A 19,770-nucleotide genomic window follows, 5' to 3' on the forward strand; every position below is an offset into this window, starting at 1 on the left:
GATCCGAGATCATTTACACATAAGTCAACTCTTGGTCAAACCTTTCAAATTCAAAGCTTTCAACTGAGACTATTCTTTCAAATTCATTCTGATTTTTCCTGAAAACCAAAACCAATGATCTACATCAGTCATAATACATAACACGGGGCAAATCATGCCCGAGAACTAGCGATCAAAGCACAAAAGCTCAAAATGACCAGTCGGGTCGTTACAAATACTTAGGTTATATTTGCAACGTCCGCATTGTCCTTTTATAAGGCATAGTTGGGCATGATCAAATTTTGGCACCGTTGCTGGGGAATTAACGGTGTTATCAATTACAATTGAAAGAAGTGCATGCCTAGAAACTCATCGAGATCTGGTGAAGTATTTGAAGTATTATCAGATCCCGAGAAAGTTTTCAAGGCCTTGAATCGGGCTAATCGGAAAAACAAACAACAACTAACAACTACACAATTCGAAACAGTCATGGGGGATCACGAGGAAAACTCAGCGGTACAAATAGTGCCAGAGGCTGCTCTCTATGACTGGGCACAACCCACAACTGAAAATCTGTCCACAGCCATTGTAGTTCCGCAGATACAGGCTGAATCATTCCAAATTACGAATAACATGCTGCACTTGTTGCAGAACAAGGGACTATTTTCGGGGTCGCAAGTCGAAGATCCTCAGCAACACTTGAAGAACTTTCTCTCTATTTGCAAAACCCAAAGGCAACCCAACGTAACTCCTGAAGCAATCAAGCTGTTATTGTTTCCATTCTCAGTGACAGGAGCTGCCCAGACTTGGCTAAACTCACTTCCCATAAATTCTATAACAACTTGGGATGAGTTAGTCAGGCAATTCCATAACAAGTTTCACCCACCCAATAAGACTGCTCAACAAATTGATGAAATTTTGAGTTTTAAACAGAGACCAATGGAGACACTGCATGAAACATGGGAGCGCTTTAAAGGGATGCTGGTTATATGCCCGCACCATGGATTCCAAATCTGATGTTGGGGTAGCGGTTTTACATGGGATTGTCAGATAGCATGAAGAACATTGTTGATGCTTCAGTTGGTGGAGCATTTTTGAGCAAAACATGGAGAGAAGGCCAAAGTCTGCTTGACAAGATGGCACAGAATTCGGGATGGACAACCAGGAATGTACCTATCACTCCAGTGGTTCACTCAGTGCCCTTAGATCCATCCAACTCTATGGCTGAAAATATGGCCACCTTATTGACACAGATGAGTATACTCACCAAAAAGGTGGAAGAGTTAGGGCAGAAGCAGCAGGTACACATCGTAGATACTACCAATGGGGGTTTGTGCGCATCTTGCATTAGTCAGCCAATCGGTAACCAATGGAATGCAGAACATGATCATCACCACTACCCTAAAGACATGAATTATGTGTCTAATTATAGAGGCCAGAGACAGGGTGGTCAGAATTGGGGCCAGCAAAATCAAAATACAGGCTAGTCCATTCACAGTTCAATAATGGAAAAATGGGAGGTATGAGACCCCCTAACAATATGGCACCTTACCCAAGGCCACAGGGATATAATAATCAGAATCAGCAGCAGAGGTATCACCCTCCTCAGCAGCAGCATGGTGGAAGGCAGGAAGATGGGTTTGCTAGACTTGAGGCAATGCTGCAGCAGGTTATTGGGTCTAATGCAAAGATTAATGAGAGAGTGGATGCACATGATGCAGCAATCAAGAATATTGAAGTGCAGGTGGGCCAAATTTCTATGTCTCTAAACAATCGTCCTCATGGAACACTACCTGCAGACACCTAGATAAATCCAAAAGATCAAGGCCCAAAGCAGCTGATGGCGGTAAGTCTACGTAATGGCAGAAATATGGATATAAAGAAAGAGAGGGCTCGAGAAACTAGACAAGCTGAGACACTTATACCAGTGCCCATTGAGCTGGATGAGTCAACGAAACTGACGGAGGTGCCAGTCTAGCCTGCCCAGGAAGAAAATTGCATTCAGAATGCGACCGTGAAAGAAGCTGAGACAGTCCAGGAATCTGTAGTTGATGTAGCAGCTGATAAGGATCAATCCCAGTTGATTGGGAAGAAGAGATCTCCTGCACCTTTCCCTCAGAGGTTGGCTAAGTACCAAAAGGAGGAGCAATACAAGAAGTTCTTCGAAATGCTGAAACAAATCCAGGTAAACATACCATTGATTGAAGCTTTGAAGGAGATGCCTGGGTATGCAAAAATGATGAAGGACTTGATGTACCGAAAGTTTGATTTCCAAGACTTGGCCACAGTTACTCTTACTCAGACATGTAGTGCAGTGGTGACTAGACCAATTGCAGAAAAGCTGTCTGACCCAGGGAGCTTTACAATTCCATGCACTATTGGTAATTTTTCTTTTGCTAAAGCACTGTGTGATCTAGGGGCCAACATCAATCTTATGCCCCTGGAGATTTATAAGAGGCTGGGCATTGGAAGAGCTAGACCCACCTCTATGTTGTTGCAGCTAGCTGACAGGACAGTGAAACGACCCTCTGGTATACTAGATGATGTGCTAATTCAGGTAGGGAAATTTGTGTTCCCTGCAGATTTTGTAATCTTAGACTACAGAGTGGATGAAGAGATTCCCATAATTTTGGGAAGACCATTCTTGGCCACAGGGAGAGCTCTCATTGATTATGAAATCGGGGAGCTCGAGATGAGATTGAACGATGAGGAGATAATATTCAATGTGCAGAAATCTATGAGGCGACCAAGTGAATTCGCCAATTGTTCTCTTATTGATGTTGTGGATGTAATCGTAGAGACTGATGATGAGGTGTTAACCATTGAGGACCCCCTTGCTGCATGTTTAATGAATTTGGATGAGGTGAATTGAGAGGAACTGGCGGAATGGGTGTTGGCATTAGAGGGTAGAGGGTTCTGGGATAGAACTCTAGAATTTGAGCCCTTGCACTTGGAAAATCGAGAGACTCCTCTAGCCAAGCCATATATCGAAGAACCACCAAAGCTGGAGTTAAAGCCTTTGCCCAACCATCTTAGGTATGAATTCCTTGGACCTAACTCCACATTACCTGCTATTATCTCATCTAGTTTGTTAGATGTGCAGGCGCAACAACTCTTGCAGGTACTTAAGGAGTGCAAGACTGCCATTGGGTGGACCATGGCAGGCATAAAGGGGATCAACCCCGCCTACTGTATGCACAAAATTCTACTGGAAGAGGGACACAAACCTTCCAGGGAACACCAAAGAAGGTTGAACCCTAATATGAAGGAAGTGGTGAAGAAGGAAGTAATAAAGTGGTTAGACGCGGGAATTATCTTCCCAATCTCTGACAGCAGTTGGGTTAGCCCAGTTCAATGTGTACCTAAAAAGGGTGGCATGACGGTAGTTAAGAATGATAACAATGAATTGATCTCTACAAGAACAATCACGGGCTGGAGAATTTGCATGGATTATAGAAAGCTAAATCTAGCCACCCAGAAAGACCACTTCCCACTTCCCTTCATTGATCAGATGTTAGACAGACTGGCAGGGAGGTCACACTTCTGTTTTCTGGACGGATACTCAGGATACAACCAGATCTCCATTACACCGGAGGATAGAGAGAAGACCTCTTTCACTTGCCCTTATGGCATTTATGCCTTTCGGAGGATGCCCTTTGGCCTATGCAACGCACCCGCCACATTCCAACGGTGCATGATGGCCATATTCACTGACATGGTAGAGGACATAATGGAGGTGTTCATGGACGACTTCTCAGTTGTGGGGAATTCATTTGATGAGTGCCTGATAAATCTGACACGTGTGCTGAAACGGTGTATCGATACTAACCTGGTTCTAAACTGGGAGAAGTGCCACTTTATGGTACAAGAAGGCATAGTCTTGGGGCACCGGGTGTCAAGCAAAGGAATTGAGGTAGATCGTGCTAAAGTGGATGTAATAGCAAAGCTACCTCCTCCAACTTCAGTCAAAACAATCAGAAGCTTCCTTGGGCATGCCGGTTTCTACCGGAGATTCATAAAAGACTTCTCAAAAATTGCCAACCCTCTCTGTAAGTTGTTAGAAAAAGATCACCCTTTCTTATTTTCTGATGATTGCAGGGTAGTATTCGAGGAGCTGAAAAAGAGACTTGTCACAACACCTATCATTGTTGCCCCCAACTAGGAGCAACCATTCGAACTCATGTGTGATGCCAGTGACTACGCAGTGGGGGCAGTGCCGGGATAGTGAAAGAACAAGCTGATACATCCAATCTACTATGCTAGTAGAATGTTGAGTGGAGCCCATCTGAACTATACTGTGACTGAGAAGGAGATGTTGGTTGTGGTGTTTGCTTTCGACCAGTTCAGATCATATCTGATTGGTTCTAAGGTAATTGTATACACTGATCATGCGGCTCTCAGGTACTTGATTGAGAAGAAGGAGTCTAAGCTGCGCCTGATTCGTTGGGTGTTGTTGCTGCAAGAATTCGACCTTGAAATTCGTGACTGTAAGGGCACAGAGAACCAAGTCGCTGATCATCTATCACGACTTGAGGGAGCTGAAATGCAGTTGAGGTTGAAGATATTCTGGAAACCTTTCCAGACGAGCAGCTGCTCGCTACTAATCTTGATGAAGCGCCATGGTATGCAGACTTTGCAAATTACCTGGCCTACGGTATAGTTCCCTATGACCTTTCATCTGTACAAAAGAAAAAGTTTTATCGTGACTGCCGCATGTATTATTGGGATGAGCCTTACCTGTTTAGAATTTGTGTTGACAATATGATCCGGAGGTGTGTCCCCGCGATAGAACAATCTTCTGTTTTGCAGGCTTGTCACGCATCGGCTTATGGAGGACATTTTGGAGGGGTCAGGACAGCTGCGAAAGTGCTTGAGGCCAGATTCTTTTGGCCAATAGTGTTTAAAGATGCGCACCAATGGGTGAAGGGCTGCAATGAATGTCAGCGGACCGGGAAAATTTCCCGTCGCCATGAGATGCCCATGAACCCAATTCAAGAGGTGGAAGTGTTTGATGTCTGGGGGATTGACTTCATGGGTCCCTTCGTCAGCTCCTATGGCAATAAGTACATACTTGTTGCTGTGGATTACGTGTCCAAATGGGTAGAAGCTGCAGTGTTGCCCACTAATGATGCAAGAGTGGTGGTGGGGTTTTTGAAGAAGAACATATTCACCAGATTTGGGACACCAAGAGCGATTATCAGTGACGAAGGCACTCACTTCTGTAATAGAGCTTTTGAGAAGTTGCTTGCAAAGTATGATGTACGCCACAAGGTGGCTACCCCTTATTACCCGCAAACTAGTAGGCAGGTTGAAGTGTCCAACAGAGAGATACAGAGTGTGCTAACCAAGACTATGAACGCCACAAGAACTAATTAGGCGAAAAAGTTAGATGATGCACTCTGGGCCTATAGAACTGCTTTTAAAACACCGATTGGTATGTCACCATATAAGTTGGTGTTCGGGAAGGCCTTCCATTTGCCAGTGGAACTTGAACATAGAGCGTGGTGGGCACTGAAATAGCTAAATCTAGACATCGAGGCTGCGGGCACAACGAGAATCATAGAATTGCATGAGCTCGACGAGTTCGGACATCTTGCTTTTGAGAGCACAAGGTTGTACAAGGAAAGAATGAAGAGGTTGCACGACAAGAACATTATGGAGCGAAATTTTAATCCTGGAGATATGGTGTTGCTTTATAACTCACAATTAAGGCTATTTCCGGGTAAACTCAGGTCACGATGGTTTGAACCATTTAGAGTGGTCGAAGTTTTCCCTTTAGGTGATGTCGAGCTTGCCACAGAGAAAGACTCTCGTACATTTAGAGTCAATGGGCAGAAATTGACACTATATGTGGGCATGAGAGAACCAAAGGAAGTGTCTGAGCTACACCTGACTGAACCACAAAGGTCGAGCGAGCCTTAAATGCGCTCATCTGTGTCGTGCCACGACGTTAAATCAGGCGCTGCGTGGGAGGCAACCCACGAATGTGTTGTAAGTGTAATGCAAAAAAAATAGCAGGAACACGCCCAGACCGCGGTCCCAATGCAAAAAAAAGTAGCAGGAACACGCCCAGACCGCGGTCCCAGCGTAACCGCGGTCGGGCCGCAGTCAAGGACCTCCTTTGAAAGAAGTCTACCGCAGTCCCAGTGTAACCGCAGTAGGACCGCGGTCAAATACCCCCTCTGATAGAGGTCTACCGCGGTCCCAGCATAACCGTGGTAGGACCGCGATCAAATACCCCATCTGAAAGAGGTCTACTGCGGTCCCAGCGTAACCGAGGTAGGACCGCGGCAGACCAGCGCGGGCCAGGTAAGTGCAGAATTTTTTTTCCCTTTTTTCCCCCCTTTTAATAAACCCAAACCCCCACTATTCCCCCAAACCCTTCTTTTCTTCAAACCACCCGCAACCCCCATCCCCTTCTCTCTTCTCTTCTCTCTTTCACACCATCTCCTATCCCTCAAACCCCCATTGTTGCCCCTCCTTTATTCTCCATCTCTCTCTCTCTACAACTTATCCCTTCCATTCATCATCAAGGTAATTTTCTATTCTTTTCTCTTTCTTTTCCATAAATTAGTGTAATGAGTAGTCTAAATTAGTTTCAATTAAACCCTATGTAGTTTTTTAGTGTAAATGTTTTTCTTTTTTTCTTTCCTTTTCTCCATTATTTGCTTCTTTTGGCCATGATTGATGCTTAAATGGTTGGGTTTCATTGTGCTTAACTTGGGGGCGATTTTTAGAATGTTTGGAGGCCTAAACAAATTTTTTAGGGTGAAGCTTGGTGGAGGGGCCTAAATGGCCGAAAATTGGGGTGTGTTGTAAAATTTTGGAGCACTTTGTGCCCTTCTTAGTTTATGGAGGTGGTAGCATTTGACATGATTCACTTGTGGGAGATTGTGTGGGATATTATATGGCAGAATTGTAGAATTAATAGTGGTGTGCGGGAAATAGTGGAGGTTGTCAACTTTGGGCACCTTACTAATTGGGTATACTGGCATTGATTGACAAAAGGAAACTGTTTGGTGCCATCAGGTGACGAAGTCTGAGTACCCATCCGACTGGCATATGTTAGGATGCATCTGATTGTTACCCTGAATTGTCTGCAGGTAATATAGACCAAAAAAGGCGAAAGAGCTCGGCAAGCACTTCCCAAATGCCAATATATGATTCCACCAGGTTCCAGTCACAGGAGGCAGAGGACGTGTTTCATACTAAAGCCACCAAAAGCTTTGTCCCTGAGATTCCTATTGACAGGGCTGCCCTCCGTATGGAAAAAGCAGACATGTATGAGGAAATCAGACGGAGGGAGATAGAGTTCTTGTTTGATGAACCTGAGACGTCAAACCCAATAATAGTCCGGGAGTTCTACGCGAACTGCCCGGAAAATTTGTGTCGGTCTGTGATTGTGCGGGGCAGGGTGGTAGATGCCTCAATTCTGAAGATTCGCCAAGTCTTGCAGCTGCCCCAGTTCACTGGTGACATTGATCATTACCACGACGCCCAAGGGGTCACTTGAGACACTATGATTGAGACAATCTGCGCAGGGGGTCGACCAATCTGGCTACAAGAAAACATTACCCTTCACTCCAAGTCGTTCACACATGGGGCTAAGTGCTGGTTCATCATTATTTGCAGCCGGTTATTGCCCACGGGCAACACGACAGATGTGAACCACCTACGGGCTCTATTGGTGTGGTTCTTCGTCACCAAGAAAGACTTTGATATGGCGAGAATTATTGGAGATGAAATGATCCTTCGGTCACCTCTGCTATCTAAGGGGTTTTCCTTCCCCTCACTTGTGACGAGGTTGTGTCTGCTGGATGGTGTCCCCACCAATCCTACAGATGGAGCTTTGCCCGCACAAGAGGCATTCAGAGCTTCAAAGATCACAGTGGGCAGAGATGCACCCACAACCATTGAGCTTGATGTTGAGGATGATGCCCCAGCACCCATGGCACCATCCAGGAGATCCTATGATGGAGCCGGATCCTCTCGGCGACCCCATACTGGGGCAGGGTTCTCTAGATCACAGTCCAGCCGACCCATGTTGCATTCTTTGGAGGAAGAGGTGGCAGATCTTCGCTCCTCGGTGGATGGCCTGCATGTGCGTATGGATGCCATGTCTCAGCGGCAGGCCAGGTCTGAGAGCCGGATGATAGCTTGGTTCCGTGCTTTGGGGAGGGCTTGTCATGTGGATCCCAGCACCGTCTCCGACTCCGAGTGATGCTCAGGGAAGTCTTCTTACCCTTCTGCACTTTATTTGTGTTATGACATGGGGACATGCCATATTCTTTTTGTGTGGGGTGGGAGACTTGCTTTAGTGGTGTATTGTTAGTGTACATATACATTGAGTATGTTGTAGTTCTGTATCTTTGTTGTTTTGTATAATTGGTTGTACTCACCTTAGAAGTAACTGACTTGGCCCAACGACGGACACTTGTCGACAGGTCTCTTGAGGGTAAAAGTCAGGTTTAAAAAAAATAGATAAATGTAGGAGACTCTTTCGAGGACGGACCACTTGGACAGTACTCTTGAGGGAAGTAGTCCATTTAGATTTTTTTTTATTTTTCTTTTTAGGTAGTGTAGTAATTCCTCCTTAGTTTTTCTTTTGACCACGGTTCTTTTCCAAGGGCTTTTCTTGAACCGGGTTAGGTAGATTTTTCTTTAATATTTTTAGGACCCTTAGGACTTTATTGGACTAAGATGGGTGAGGGCAAGAATGCAACCCGTAATGTACACACCTGCAAATAACTAAAACGAACTTAAGGGTGCGACGTCTAGGCTCTTTTGTAGACTCGTAATTTTATTCCTTAATTCTGCACACCTTGTCTTTCTTGAACACTCACGTGAGTGTGTTGACAAACTAATTCGGAATGAGTTACATGCCAAGTGTGTGTGAGATAATACTTGTATTCTGTGCTTGCATGCGATACCTAGAACTTGCTTTGTGTGTTTGCAAAGCGAAATAGAAGTTGTTTGGCCTTAGAGATGATTGAGGCATTTCCTTGTGTAGCCTGTATAACTATGAATCCACCTGTACATATTGCCATAGTTAACCCCTTCGAGCCTGAAGCCTGTTCTTTGATAACCTTACAATAACCTACATCCCTGTGTTTGAATAGTTTGACTGTTTGAACCTGTACCTCCTAGAAGCATTTGAATTGTTAAAGAGCATATAAAAGTCAAAGTGTGGGGTAGTAATGGAGTGGGAAAAGAAAAATCAGGAAAATACTTGAATGGTGCAATGGCTGTTTAAAAAAATAAAAAAAAATAAAAAAAGGAAAAAAAGAGGCCAGTTGCACCTAAAGAAAAGTGGGGGTAGCCTATGAAACAAGTGTGGAAGAATGATTGGGTTGAACATGGAAATTGGAATAAAGGGAACGATTGTATTAAAAATGCTTAGGGAGGTTAGTCACTATATCCAAATATATCCTACCCGTCCCTTAGTCTACATTATAACCAAATAAAGACCTCTTGATCTTGGACTAAACAACTCGATTAGTAGAGTATTACACTAAGGGCAAGCTTATGGTGTATCTTTGTGGCATGTGAATGTTCTTTGCTGAGAGTGAGTGGATTCGTTCTATCTATAGTTCCTTGTTGCTTGATTTTATATGTGTGGAACTTCTCTCAGAAATGTGATGTGAGGGCATGTGACTCAGGAAGAAAAAGCAAGTTTTCACCTCTGTTTAGAGTAACTAGAGTAAGCACGAGTGTGGCATGGCATTATAGTCTTCATCTGAGGTGTACCTGTTGCACTGCTTAGATTGTTCTTTCATAATGGCGGGTGTGACATAAACTGGGTAATGCATCGAACGATTAGGCCTAGAAGTGTAGTTCAACTTGCTCGAGGACGAGCAAAGATTTAAGTGTGGGGTGTTGATAATAGGTGAATTGGACTATAATTAGGCCCTAAAGAACCACCTTCTTGTATAGTTTTTATGGTAAAAAGTGATAACAAAATGCTCTGATTAGTGCTTTTCATGCGTTGCAGGCTATATACAATAAAAGAAGTCTATGGAGTACTTTTGGGATAAATTACGGAGAAAAAGAGGCCAATCGTACAATATCTGCTAAGTGCACCACGCGAAGGCAGCAAAACCAGAACTAGAGATGGACTGCCGCGGTCCGACCGCGGCAGAAGGCTGTTGCGGATGCTAGTTGGCCGCGGTCCTGGCGTAACCGCGGTAGGACCGCGATAGGAAGCGGAAAATTGAGGGACTGAAGTGCAAAAACACGGGATTTTTAGCCCAAAACCCTATATTAAACAATATAACTCGCCCAAGGGAGGCATGTAATGTTTTAGAGAGTACTTTGGCAAGAAAAACAAGTGTGAGAGATCACCCAAAACATCATATTTTCTTCTTCTCTTTATTTTTCTGGCAGTTTTGATCATGAATATTTTCATAGTTTATTTACCCATTGAATGAGTAGCTAAATCTTTTGTTTAAGATTTTGATGGAACCTATTGAAGGATGAACTTCTTGATTATGTTAATATAGTTTGCCAGTTTAATCTCTATTTGTTCAGCTACATGTTTGTTGTAGTTAATTGACAGGATCCTCAATTAGTTGTGCCTAATTAGTGTGCATAACTCGGGAGAGAGTGCATGTTTAGGTGATTGTTGAACAACACCACTCCCAAAGTATAAGAGGGATCTATAACTGCGGGGTTAAAAGTGGGATTAGGGATAACGAAGTATTGGGTGTAATCTAAAGTGAACTGTAATAAACAAAGCCATCTAGCGTATCTCGGGAGAGTGTGTCTAGTAAATTATCGTGATTACTCGGGAGAGATTCACGGTAAAAAGAGTGTTCATGATTGATAGAGATGTGTTGGTAAATCTATATGAAACATAAACAGAAGGGATTCCATCAATAGGGGAAATCACTACCTTAGAACCTTCTCATTATTGTTCACAACTTAAGCATATTTAGTTTACAACTGTTTATTGACTTTCAATCTTAGTTATTAAATATACCATCAATTGTTATTCACAACGTTTGGGGAAGTTGATTCTAAAGAATTTAGTAAGTCCAACGAAAGTAATTGATATGTTAATTCTCTGTGGATTCGACTCTAGGCATAAATACTTAGGTTATATTTGCAACGTCGGCATTGTCTTTTTATAAGACATAGTTGGGCGTGATCATGATGGAATGTATAGAAACTCTACACCCTTAACTAAATATTTCGGGTTCGATCGTAAAAAAGAACTAATAGGAAGCAACTTCTCCTCTAATAGACCTTATGCTGAACGAATACGACAGATTAGTTGGGGCCATAATGCGGATATGGGACAAAAAGGAATGTATCAAAAAAAAAGAGTTACACAATAGCCGGTCAGATACAATGTTTACTATTTCTAGAAAGTAAACCTATTAATAGGAAGCGCTTCCTCCCTAATGGATCTTATGCGGAACAAATATAACAGATTAGTTGGGCCCTAATGCGAATATCAGATATCCGCGGGGAATTAAAAAAAAGAAGAAGATTCTTAAACTAGGGGTGGTCCACTCATTTTCAAGTTGAGCAAAATCATAAGAATGCGATATGGTAATAATAGTTATAATCATTGTTTCTGTCAATTCATGAATCATTAAATCCATCAAAGTTAATTAAAAATTTAAAATATATAAAAGGTACGACTTTTTCTTCTTTAAGGGAATGAAAAAATTGGTATATAAAGGGGTCATAGCTTGCCTCATTTCTTCACACACAAACTTTAATTTCCATAATGGCTCTTCCTTTAGTACTCTCCATATCTATATTTCTCATCTTTCTTTCTTACAAACTCTACCACCGGCTCACGGCCAAGCTGCCGCCAGGTCCGTGGCCGTGGCCAGTCATCGGAAACCTCTTCGACATAACGCCGGTGAGGTTCCGATGCTTTGCTGAATGGGCCCACGTTTATGGGCCCATTTTCTCATTTTACCTTGGTTCACAACTAAATGTGGTGGTGAATAATGCGGAATTAGCTAAAGAAGTTCTCAAAGATAATGACCAAAATTTGGCCAACAGGTTTAGAACTAAGCCTCTTGAAAATGTTAGTAAAAATGGGATGGATTTGATTTGGGCTGATTATGGGCCTCATTATGTGAAAGTAAGGAAGCTCTGTAATCTTGAGCTTTTTACTCCTAAAAGACTTGAAGCTCTTAGCCCTATTAGAGAAGATGAAGTTACTGCTATGGTTGAAAACATTTTCAAGGATTGTACTAAGCCTTGTAAGTTTTTCACATTTACCTTTTACTGTCTGTGTCCATTTTCTTGGGTAAATCTTGAAATTTTCTCATTGATTGCTTCATATCGGAAATTAAATGTTGTTCTGGTGAAATTTTGATAGCAACTCTTATTTAGACAATGCAAATTAATATTGAATTAATAAAAATATAGGTACATGTTAAAGGACTATCTCTCTATGGCCAATTGGCCATGCGACATATAAGAAGTTTTGAGTACTAAATTCCATGAAAATATATCCAACAAAAGGAAAAAAAAAAAACTTAACGGTATATTATTATGAACGGCAATCATATTGGATATTTCTTGTATACGGCTTAAATAGTTGTTTGATAGCAATTAAAAGTCCTTTTTGTATAAATAATGATTAAATGGAATATAGTTAGGATTTTTTTTTGTTTGTTCGTTGTCACAAGCACTACAATTCCACGCGAAAAGCTTTTCTTTTTTCCAGTCAAAAGGAGATAGAAATCGACCCAACATAGCATGAGCTTTCCTTTTCTTAAAAAAAAAAAATATTTTTTTGTAACTTATCCAAAATGGAAGCAATATAATAATATATATTAATCAAAGGGAGAGAGTGGTCTCTGATCTTCTCTCTGTGCGTGTGTTAATTATAGGCTTATAGCTAGTTATATGTTTCAGTTTCATAAAAGACAATTTATTATTCAGACGTCCGAAGAGATCACACTGCAATTTGATTATCATACTTTAGTTAACGTTTTATGATACTATGTTTAGAAAGTGAAAGTTCCAATGATACCAAAGTACAGAGTACATACTATATAGCTCGATTGAATATTTTTAATGGAATCTCAAATGGTGACGAAACATAATAATATCATGAATTTAAGTTATATATACTAAGGATATTTTTTTTTTACCAATATCGATGCAATTTAACAGGCAGAATAATACCATCAACTCAGAATATATGTGCAAGATTTACTCATTGTTGTAGATAATTAGTTTTACCTGACGGTGTAAATAGAGTGGGTGTGTGTGTGTATATATATATATATACACACAAACAAATGGCTTAGTTGCTCCGCCCATGAAGTGCTAAATTAAAGACTAGTGTTAGCGTGGGTTATTTGCTTTTAAAAATAAAAAAAGTGTCATTCTTTCATTTTTGAAACGACTAACAAGAAAATAGTATCACAACACGAGTATTAAGTAGAAAATCAACATAAATGATCGCGTGCTATCTGACTGAAAAAGATGGTTTAAAAACTCCTTCTCTTTCAAGACGAGATCACTCCTTTTCTCATTAATGGACTTCCTCATGCTAAGAGAAAAGGTAGAAAACGTAAAAGGAGTTCTCCTACTTGCCTAAGTGTATATATATATATATATATATATGCTGACTCTTGAATGATAGCTCCATACTATAATGGTCCCAAAAGGTTGCTGTTTTAACTTGGAGGAGAACATTGATCCAAATTTGAATGGTGAAATCCTCCACTTGTCCACCTCATGTTTTTTTTTTTTTTGAAAACTCTAAAACTCGTTGATCTTTTCTGACTTCTTCTTGATTTCTCTCCATCCCGATATGGGTATTTACCATAATATTACAGAAAAAGGAAGGTTGCATATGCCGTTTTCATATTATAGTAAAATAAAGACAATAATAATAATACTATAATGGAAAAGGAAGGTTGTATAATGATATCGCTTTCTAGTTTTTAACACTTTTCTTAATAATAACATAGGACATCCTTTTGGATCCAATGGTTAAGAATAAAGATATATCTCTTATGGGTTACGGCAAGTTACGATTTGAATAGAGGAAAAGTATATCACAAAAGTTTATTTATTTTTTAATTATTGATTTCGTGCAAAAATGGTCATATAACTAAGAGAATTAATACTTAAAATGGATCGTAAAATTGATCTCCTATAAGATTAATGTATTTAAGACTTGTGCCACCTATGTTTTCTTCTTTAGCATATGTAATACAACGAGCGATAGCTAAACGAGGGAAACGAGAATTCATTAATATCAATGTCATAGATTTGTTAATCCCAACAAGTGAAAATGCTTAAATAAATCCACAATAATATAACAGGAATAGTTTGATTAATTACTTGTGTAATATGTGGATTAAAATGTGGATAGAGCCTTTAGCGGTCCTTTTCGTGTTAGGTGGTCTTGCTCTAAGTATAGAATTTAAGCTCATCTTTAAACATTCTTGATTAGATAGTGACATCTTCTTCCGTTTGTTCTAATTGTTTATTCGAAAATCTGAGAATTATATAGATTATGGTTAATATATCTCTAAACGCAACAACCGAATCCTCCAGTCTCCAACAAATGATTATATTCAGGGATTATGAGTTTAAGTTATCTATATTGATGACGTGTATATATATATAATCAGGTGATTTGAAAGGTATAAATAACTCTATTTAATATATGTACTATTCATTAGTAACCTACAATCAATAACAAGAAACTTGCTATATATAATAGAATACTCCTTCTGTTCATTTTTACTCGTCCGTTATATCAAAAATACATTTTCAATTTTAGTATGTATATATATATAGGCGCATAGAGCTTAAACTCATAAGTTATATATGTATATGTGTGTGCAGGCAATGTTAGTAAAACCTTGATGTTGAGGAACTACTTGGGATCAGTAGCATTCAACAACATAACAAGACTAACATTTGGGAAAAGATTTATGAACTCAGAAGGTAAAATTGATGAGCAAGGTGAAGAGCTCAAAGCCATAGTTTCTAATGGGTTAAAGATTGGAGGAAAGCCTAATTTGGGAGAGTTTGTTCCATGGCTGCGTTGGGTTTTTAAGGATGATAATGAAGCTCTAGAAGCTCAAGACAGGCGTTTGGAAAAATTTACAAGAATCATAATGGAAGAACACACCATTGCTAGGAAGAAAACTGGGGAAACCAAACACCATTTTGTTGATGCTTTGCTTACCCTTCAGAAGCAGTATGATCTTATTGATGACACCGTTATTGGCCTTCTTTGGGTAAGTATACTAATTTCCTTTTTTTATTATTACATATTGGATATTTTTCGAGGCGGGCTTAAGATTTGAAGTTCTATGGGTCATATGACGAATTCAAGTTAATATACAGCAATAATTGGATTTATAATCAAATTTTGATAGATATTTGGTTGATTTCTTAATACGTATATAGGATCTGGATTCGCATGAACCCATAAGTTACAGTATAGATCTATCTCTGGATATTAATAGAGTTTAACTTCTATGTACTGACAATGTAAAAAATATTTACACGTCTAAGTCAACTAAAAGATACTAGGTTTGTTATTGTTGTTGTTATTATGTATATAAGCCAAATCGATATTAATATATTAGTAAGGGGTCGTTTGGTTGGAAAGAAGTTATTCCTAGATTAGTTATTCCATTTTTTCATGGAGATAAAAAATTACTACAATCCCGGGATTAATTATACCGTAATTTTCCCCCCACCAAACATGAATAAACTCTTCTTAAATTTAGTCCAGAAATTAGTTATTCCTTATCGTTCGTACCAAATGAGCCCTAATGGCCTGTCTAATGTTGACATCAACATAGCGGATTTTTTATTTTAAAAATTATATTTGTAATCCAAACAAAGTTTTCTTAGGTTCAAAGTTATAAATTTTTGTTCTTTAGGTAAATGTCTGTAGGTCAACAAGCGATGCGAAAGTGGAGTTTTTTTGTTTTTGTTTTCGCATAAAGGTATTATTTATCTACAATTGGAATTATAGAATCATATCAGTGAGTGTTGTGAATCAAAATGTTTGCAGGATATGATAACAGCAGGGATGGACACAGTAGCCATTACAGTTGAATGGGCTATGGCAGAACTGGTAAAGAATCCAAGGGTTCAACAAAAGGTCCAAGAGGAGCTAGACCGGGTTATCGGGTCGAATCGGATCGTAAACGAATCGGATATCTCCAAACTCTCTTATCTACAATATGTAGTCAAAGAATCACTAAGGTTGCATCCACCAACTCCCCTAATGCTACCTCATATGGCAAGTAACAATGTCAAAGTGGGAGGTTACAACATTCCTAAAGGTTCAATTGTACATGTTAATGTTTGGTCCTTAGGTCGTGATCCAAAAATTTGGAAAGATCCTTTGCAATTTTGGCCAGAAAGATTTATAATAGAGGATGTTGACATGAAGGGACATGACTATAGGTTTCTGCCTTTTGGTGCCGGAAGACGTATATGTCCAGGTATGAATCTTGCCATAAATTTGACTAGCGTTTGGATATAGATTTGGCTGAAACCTAAAAAAAGAGTTTTTGAAGTTGTGTTACAAAATAATTTTTGGAAGTTGAAATTATGTTTGGACATATATTATATTTGACAAAAAATTTAAAGTTTTATTAGAGAAATTTTCACGCAAAAACTGACATAAACCAGTTTTTGGGAACTTGAAATGCTTTTTCAAAATTTTTCCAAATTTTCACCCAATGTTATCAATTTTTTATTTTGAAAAAAACCATGCAAAACTACGGCCAAACGGGAGCTTGGTCATGTCAATATTGAATTCTCTGTTTTGCTGTATGTTTATTTCTTTATATTTTGATTTTCCTTTGTGAAAATCTCGATTCTGCCACTGCAGGTATGAATCTTGCCATTAATTTGGTCACGTCTATGTTAGCACATTTGTTGCACCAATTTACTTGGTCTTTGCCTCCTGGTGTTAAGCTTGAAGATGTTGATATGTTGGAGAGTCCTGGTACAGTCACCTACATGCAAACTTCATTACAGGTTGTTCCTAATCCTAGGTTACCTCTACACTTGTATACACATATAAGCCAATGAATATGTAACATTTTTTATTTATTTAAATCACTCGGGCTTAGTATTTTCATGTACTTTTATTTATAAATTCTGAAGAAGAAAAATACAACAAGGTACTCAAACATTATACCTTACTACTGATCTATGTAACATCTTTTGTTTTTCCACTATTTCATTGTCTTTTTTCTTATTTTTCTTGGTTCGACAACATGGTTACTTGAATCTTTGTGAAGTTTTGTAAGACCATAATAAGATTATGTATTGTTTTTTTTACTAGTGAAATTTAAATGTCTTCGTAATCTGATTAAACTTCAAAAACTTTTTTTTCCTCAAGTACGCACATAAAGTTTTAGCCTATTCTAATGTTCCAAATGGGTAAAATTGCAAGAAATACTAGTATTACAATTAGCTCAAGGTTTGTGACACTACTACTTAAGAAGAACACGAAGAAGAACATAGTTGAATGATGATAGAATACATATATATTGCTAATAAGTAGCCTATTGCTCACATTGAACCCGATTAAACAATACATCAAATGCAACATGCTTAATTCAACGATTGTTAACTTATATAAATTAAAAAGATAGGAATCAAGAACTGAACTAATTTTAGTATGAAGGCAAAGCAAGAACCTTCATCAAAACCCAAAAGATACACCTAATAAGCAGTTTAAATCAGTTCAAAGTATCAAGAGAAGAGAAAGAACACTACAACATTATGCATTTATAGCTATAAAAAATATTGGAGCTAAATATAAAAATTTCCGTAGCTAAACACTTTAGCCGCAAAAAAATTTTCCGTAGCATTCGTAGCAAGAAGTGGCGTAACTAAAAGTTAGCTACAAACTTTACATGACCCATGACTAATACTATTGACTAACGGCTCAATTTTTATTTGGCTCATTCATGTCACTGCCATTAAATAATAATGGCATGGATGGGCCAAATGTGTGACGGCTGTGGCATGAAATGAACATTTTTTTAACAGATGGCATGGATAGTCCATTTCTAAAAGTTGAGTGACATTTTTAGGCATTTTCCGATTAAAAAATAGTACAACAAAGTATTTTCGCTGAGAAAAATAAATTTTACTTGTTAATAAGAATAATTTTTTGTAAGGATGATATAAAATGATATTAGTAATAAGTTACTTACGAATTGATTTGCATCATTTGACTGTCGATTTTGAGCTGCAAGCATCATTTGGAATCTTTTTTCCCATCGTTTTTCCATCTCCACTAATTTATTATTAGTTTCTTTCTTGATTTCTTCAACTTTTTTCATCAGCTTCCCTTTTAACTTCTTCGACTTGTTTTTTAGCTTTCCTTTTAACTTTTTTCACACGCTCATTTGCTTCTTTTCTGGCCATTTCTACTTGCTTTATAAGCTGTATCTTTGTTGGTCTATCTCCAAAATATTCACTGATATTCTTTCCGGGACCATATGCTCGAAGATATCCATTTTTTCTTACCCCAAATACTTTCTCAAAGATATCATCATTACTTAAAGAAATTTCTCCTTCTTTTTGCTGCTCTTTTAATTGGTCAAATTGAACCTACAATCAATAATGCAAATGAATTAAGCATAAGTGCAAATGTATATTCTAAAAGGAGATAAATATAAAATAGAACATATTGACATTACAATGACATCTTGTTGGAAAGCATCAACTTATTTTCCTCTTTTTCTCTTGCGAGATTCCAGAAAAACTTCAATACGAGATGAAGCTTTTCCATTTTTTTTCTCCCGTGAAAATAATAATCATTTTCATTAATTGAATAAGATATGTGAATATAATTCTTACAACTTTGTTTTAAAAAATTATCATGTTGTTCATATATACCATTTCGTATTTAAGTCTTGCATAACTTTTGGTCCCACTATATGAAGGCAAGGAACGTTTCGATCTATTTCCCTTGTTTTGCGTGCTTTTCTTCTGAACAAAAGTTTTTAAAAAATTAATAATATTAGTTTCTACAGTATATAATAATTTTAAAAGAACAAATAGATTAATTAAAATGGAAAAATGCATAAGTACCCCCTAACCTATATCCGGATTCTCAACTACACACTTTTTCTTTGCGGGAATCCTATTACCCCCCTAAACTTATTTTAAATGTAATTATTTGCACTTTTAACGCTGACGTGGCAGAGTGAGAGAGTGAGAAGCAAGAAAAAATGATTTTCAGAATATTTTTTATTCTTTCTTACCATTTTTTCTTACTTTTTTTTCCTTTTTCTTTGCCTTTTTTCATTTACTATTTTTTTCCGTTTCTTCTCTAATTCCGGCGGATATTCATTCACCGGCGACTTTTTCTAACTATTTTTCTTCCATTTTTTATTTTCACACACAATTTAAATTCTCAAAAAAATCTATTCGTAAGCAAAACAAATTACACTCAGATTTGGGGGAAAAACTTCATCATTCGAAAAACTTCCCATGCCAGAAAAAAATGATGTATTAAAATTTTAACTGGAAAAAGTTTTCTCAGCTTATATTTGTTTTTATTTCTTTTGCTCTTCCTCCCACACATAAATTACACTTTCAAGAAATATATATATATAACAAAATACACTTAGATCGGGATAAAAATATGTCTCCGGAAAAAAAATCGCCAAAAAAATGGTTTGTGAAATTCCGACGACCACCATTTTATGGCGCCGATGACCAAAACAAAAAGAAAGAGAATGAAATAACCAAAAAAAATGAGAATAATAAGAAATAGGAAAAAAGGATAAGAAAAAGAAGAAAGAATAA

General features: G+C 38.5%; 1 protein-coding gene and 1 non-coding gene across 2 annotated transcripts; one reads left to right on the plus strand and one right to left on the minus strand.

Annotated features, from left to right (window-relative positions):
• Positions 1-880: 880 nt before the first annotated feature.
• On the minus strand, positions 881-986 carry LOC142181344 (small nucleolar RNA R71). Its single transcript, XR_012710011.1, has one exon. It is a non-coding gene; the product is annotated as a small nucleolar RNA R71 (small nucleolar RNA).
• A 10,719-nt stretch (positions 987-11,705) lies between these two features.
• On the plus strand, positions 11,706-17,167 carry LOC107792896 (cytochrome P450 98A2-like). The gene is made up of 4 exons (XM_016615154.2): positions 11,706-12,200; positions 14,815-15,212; positions 16,001-16,436; positions 16,829-17,167. Exons 1-4 carry the CDS (start codon positions 11,714-11,716, stop codon positions 17,029-17,031), a joined length of 1,524 nt encoding a protein of 507 aa, XP_016470640.1. The 5' UTR covers positions 11,706-11,713; the 3' UTR covers positions 17,032-17,167.
• Positions 17,168-19,770: the final 2,603 nt, after the last annotated feature.

The sequence above is a fragment of the Nicotiana tabacum genome, chromosome 5 (assembly GCF_000715075.1).
Source record: "Nicotiana tabacum cultivar K326 chromosome 5, ASM71507v2, whole genome shotgun sequence".
Classification (NCBI taxonomy): Eukaryota; Viridiplantae; Streptophyta; class Magnoliopsida; order Solanales; family Solanaceae; genus Nicotiana; species Nicotiana tabacum.

Coding starts and splice junctions, on each gene's coding strand:
- LOC107792896 (XM_016615154.2), top strand. CDS start 11,714: ATGGCTCTTCCTTTAGTACTCTCCATATCTATATTTCTCATCTTTCTT. Junction 12,201..14,814: donor CAAGGATTGTACTAAGCCTT/GTAAGTTTTTCA, acceptor ATGTGTGTGCAG/GCAATGTTAGTAAAACCTTG. Junction 16,437..16,828: donor CGGAAGACGTATATGTCCAG/GTATGAATCTTG, acceptor CTGCCACTGCAG/GTATGAATCTTGCCATTAAT.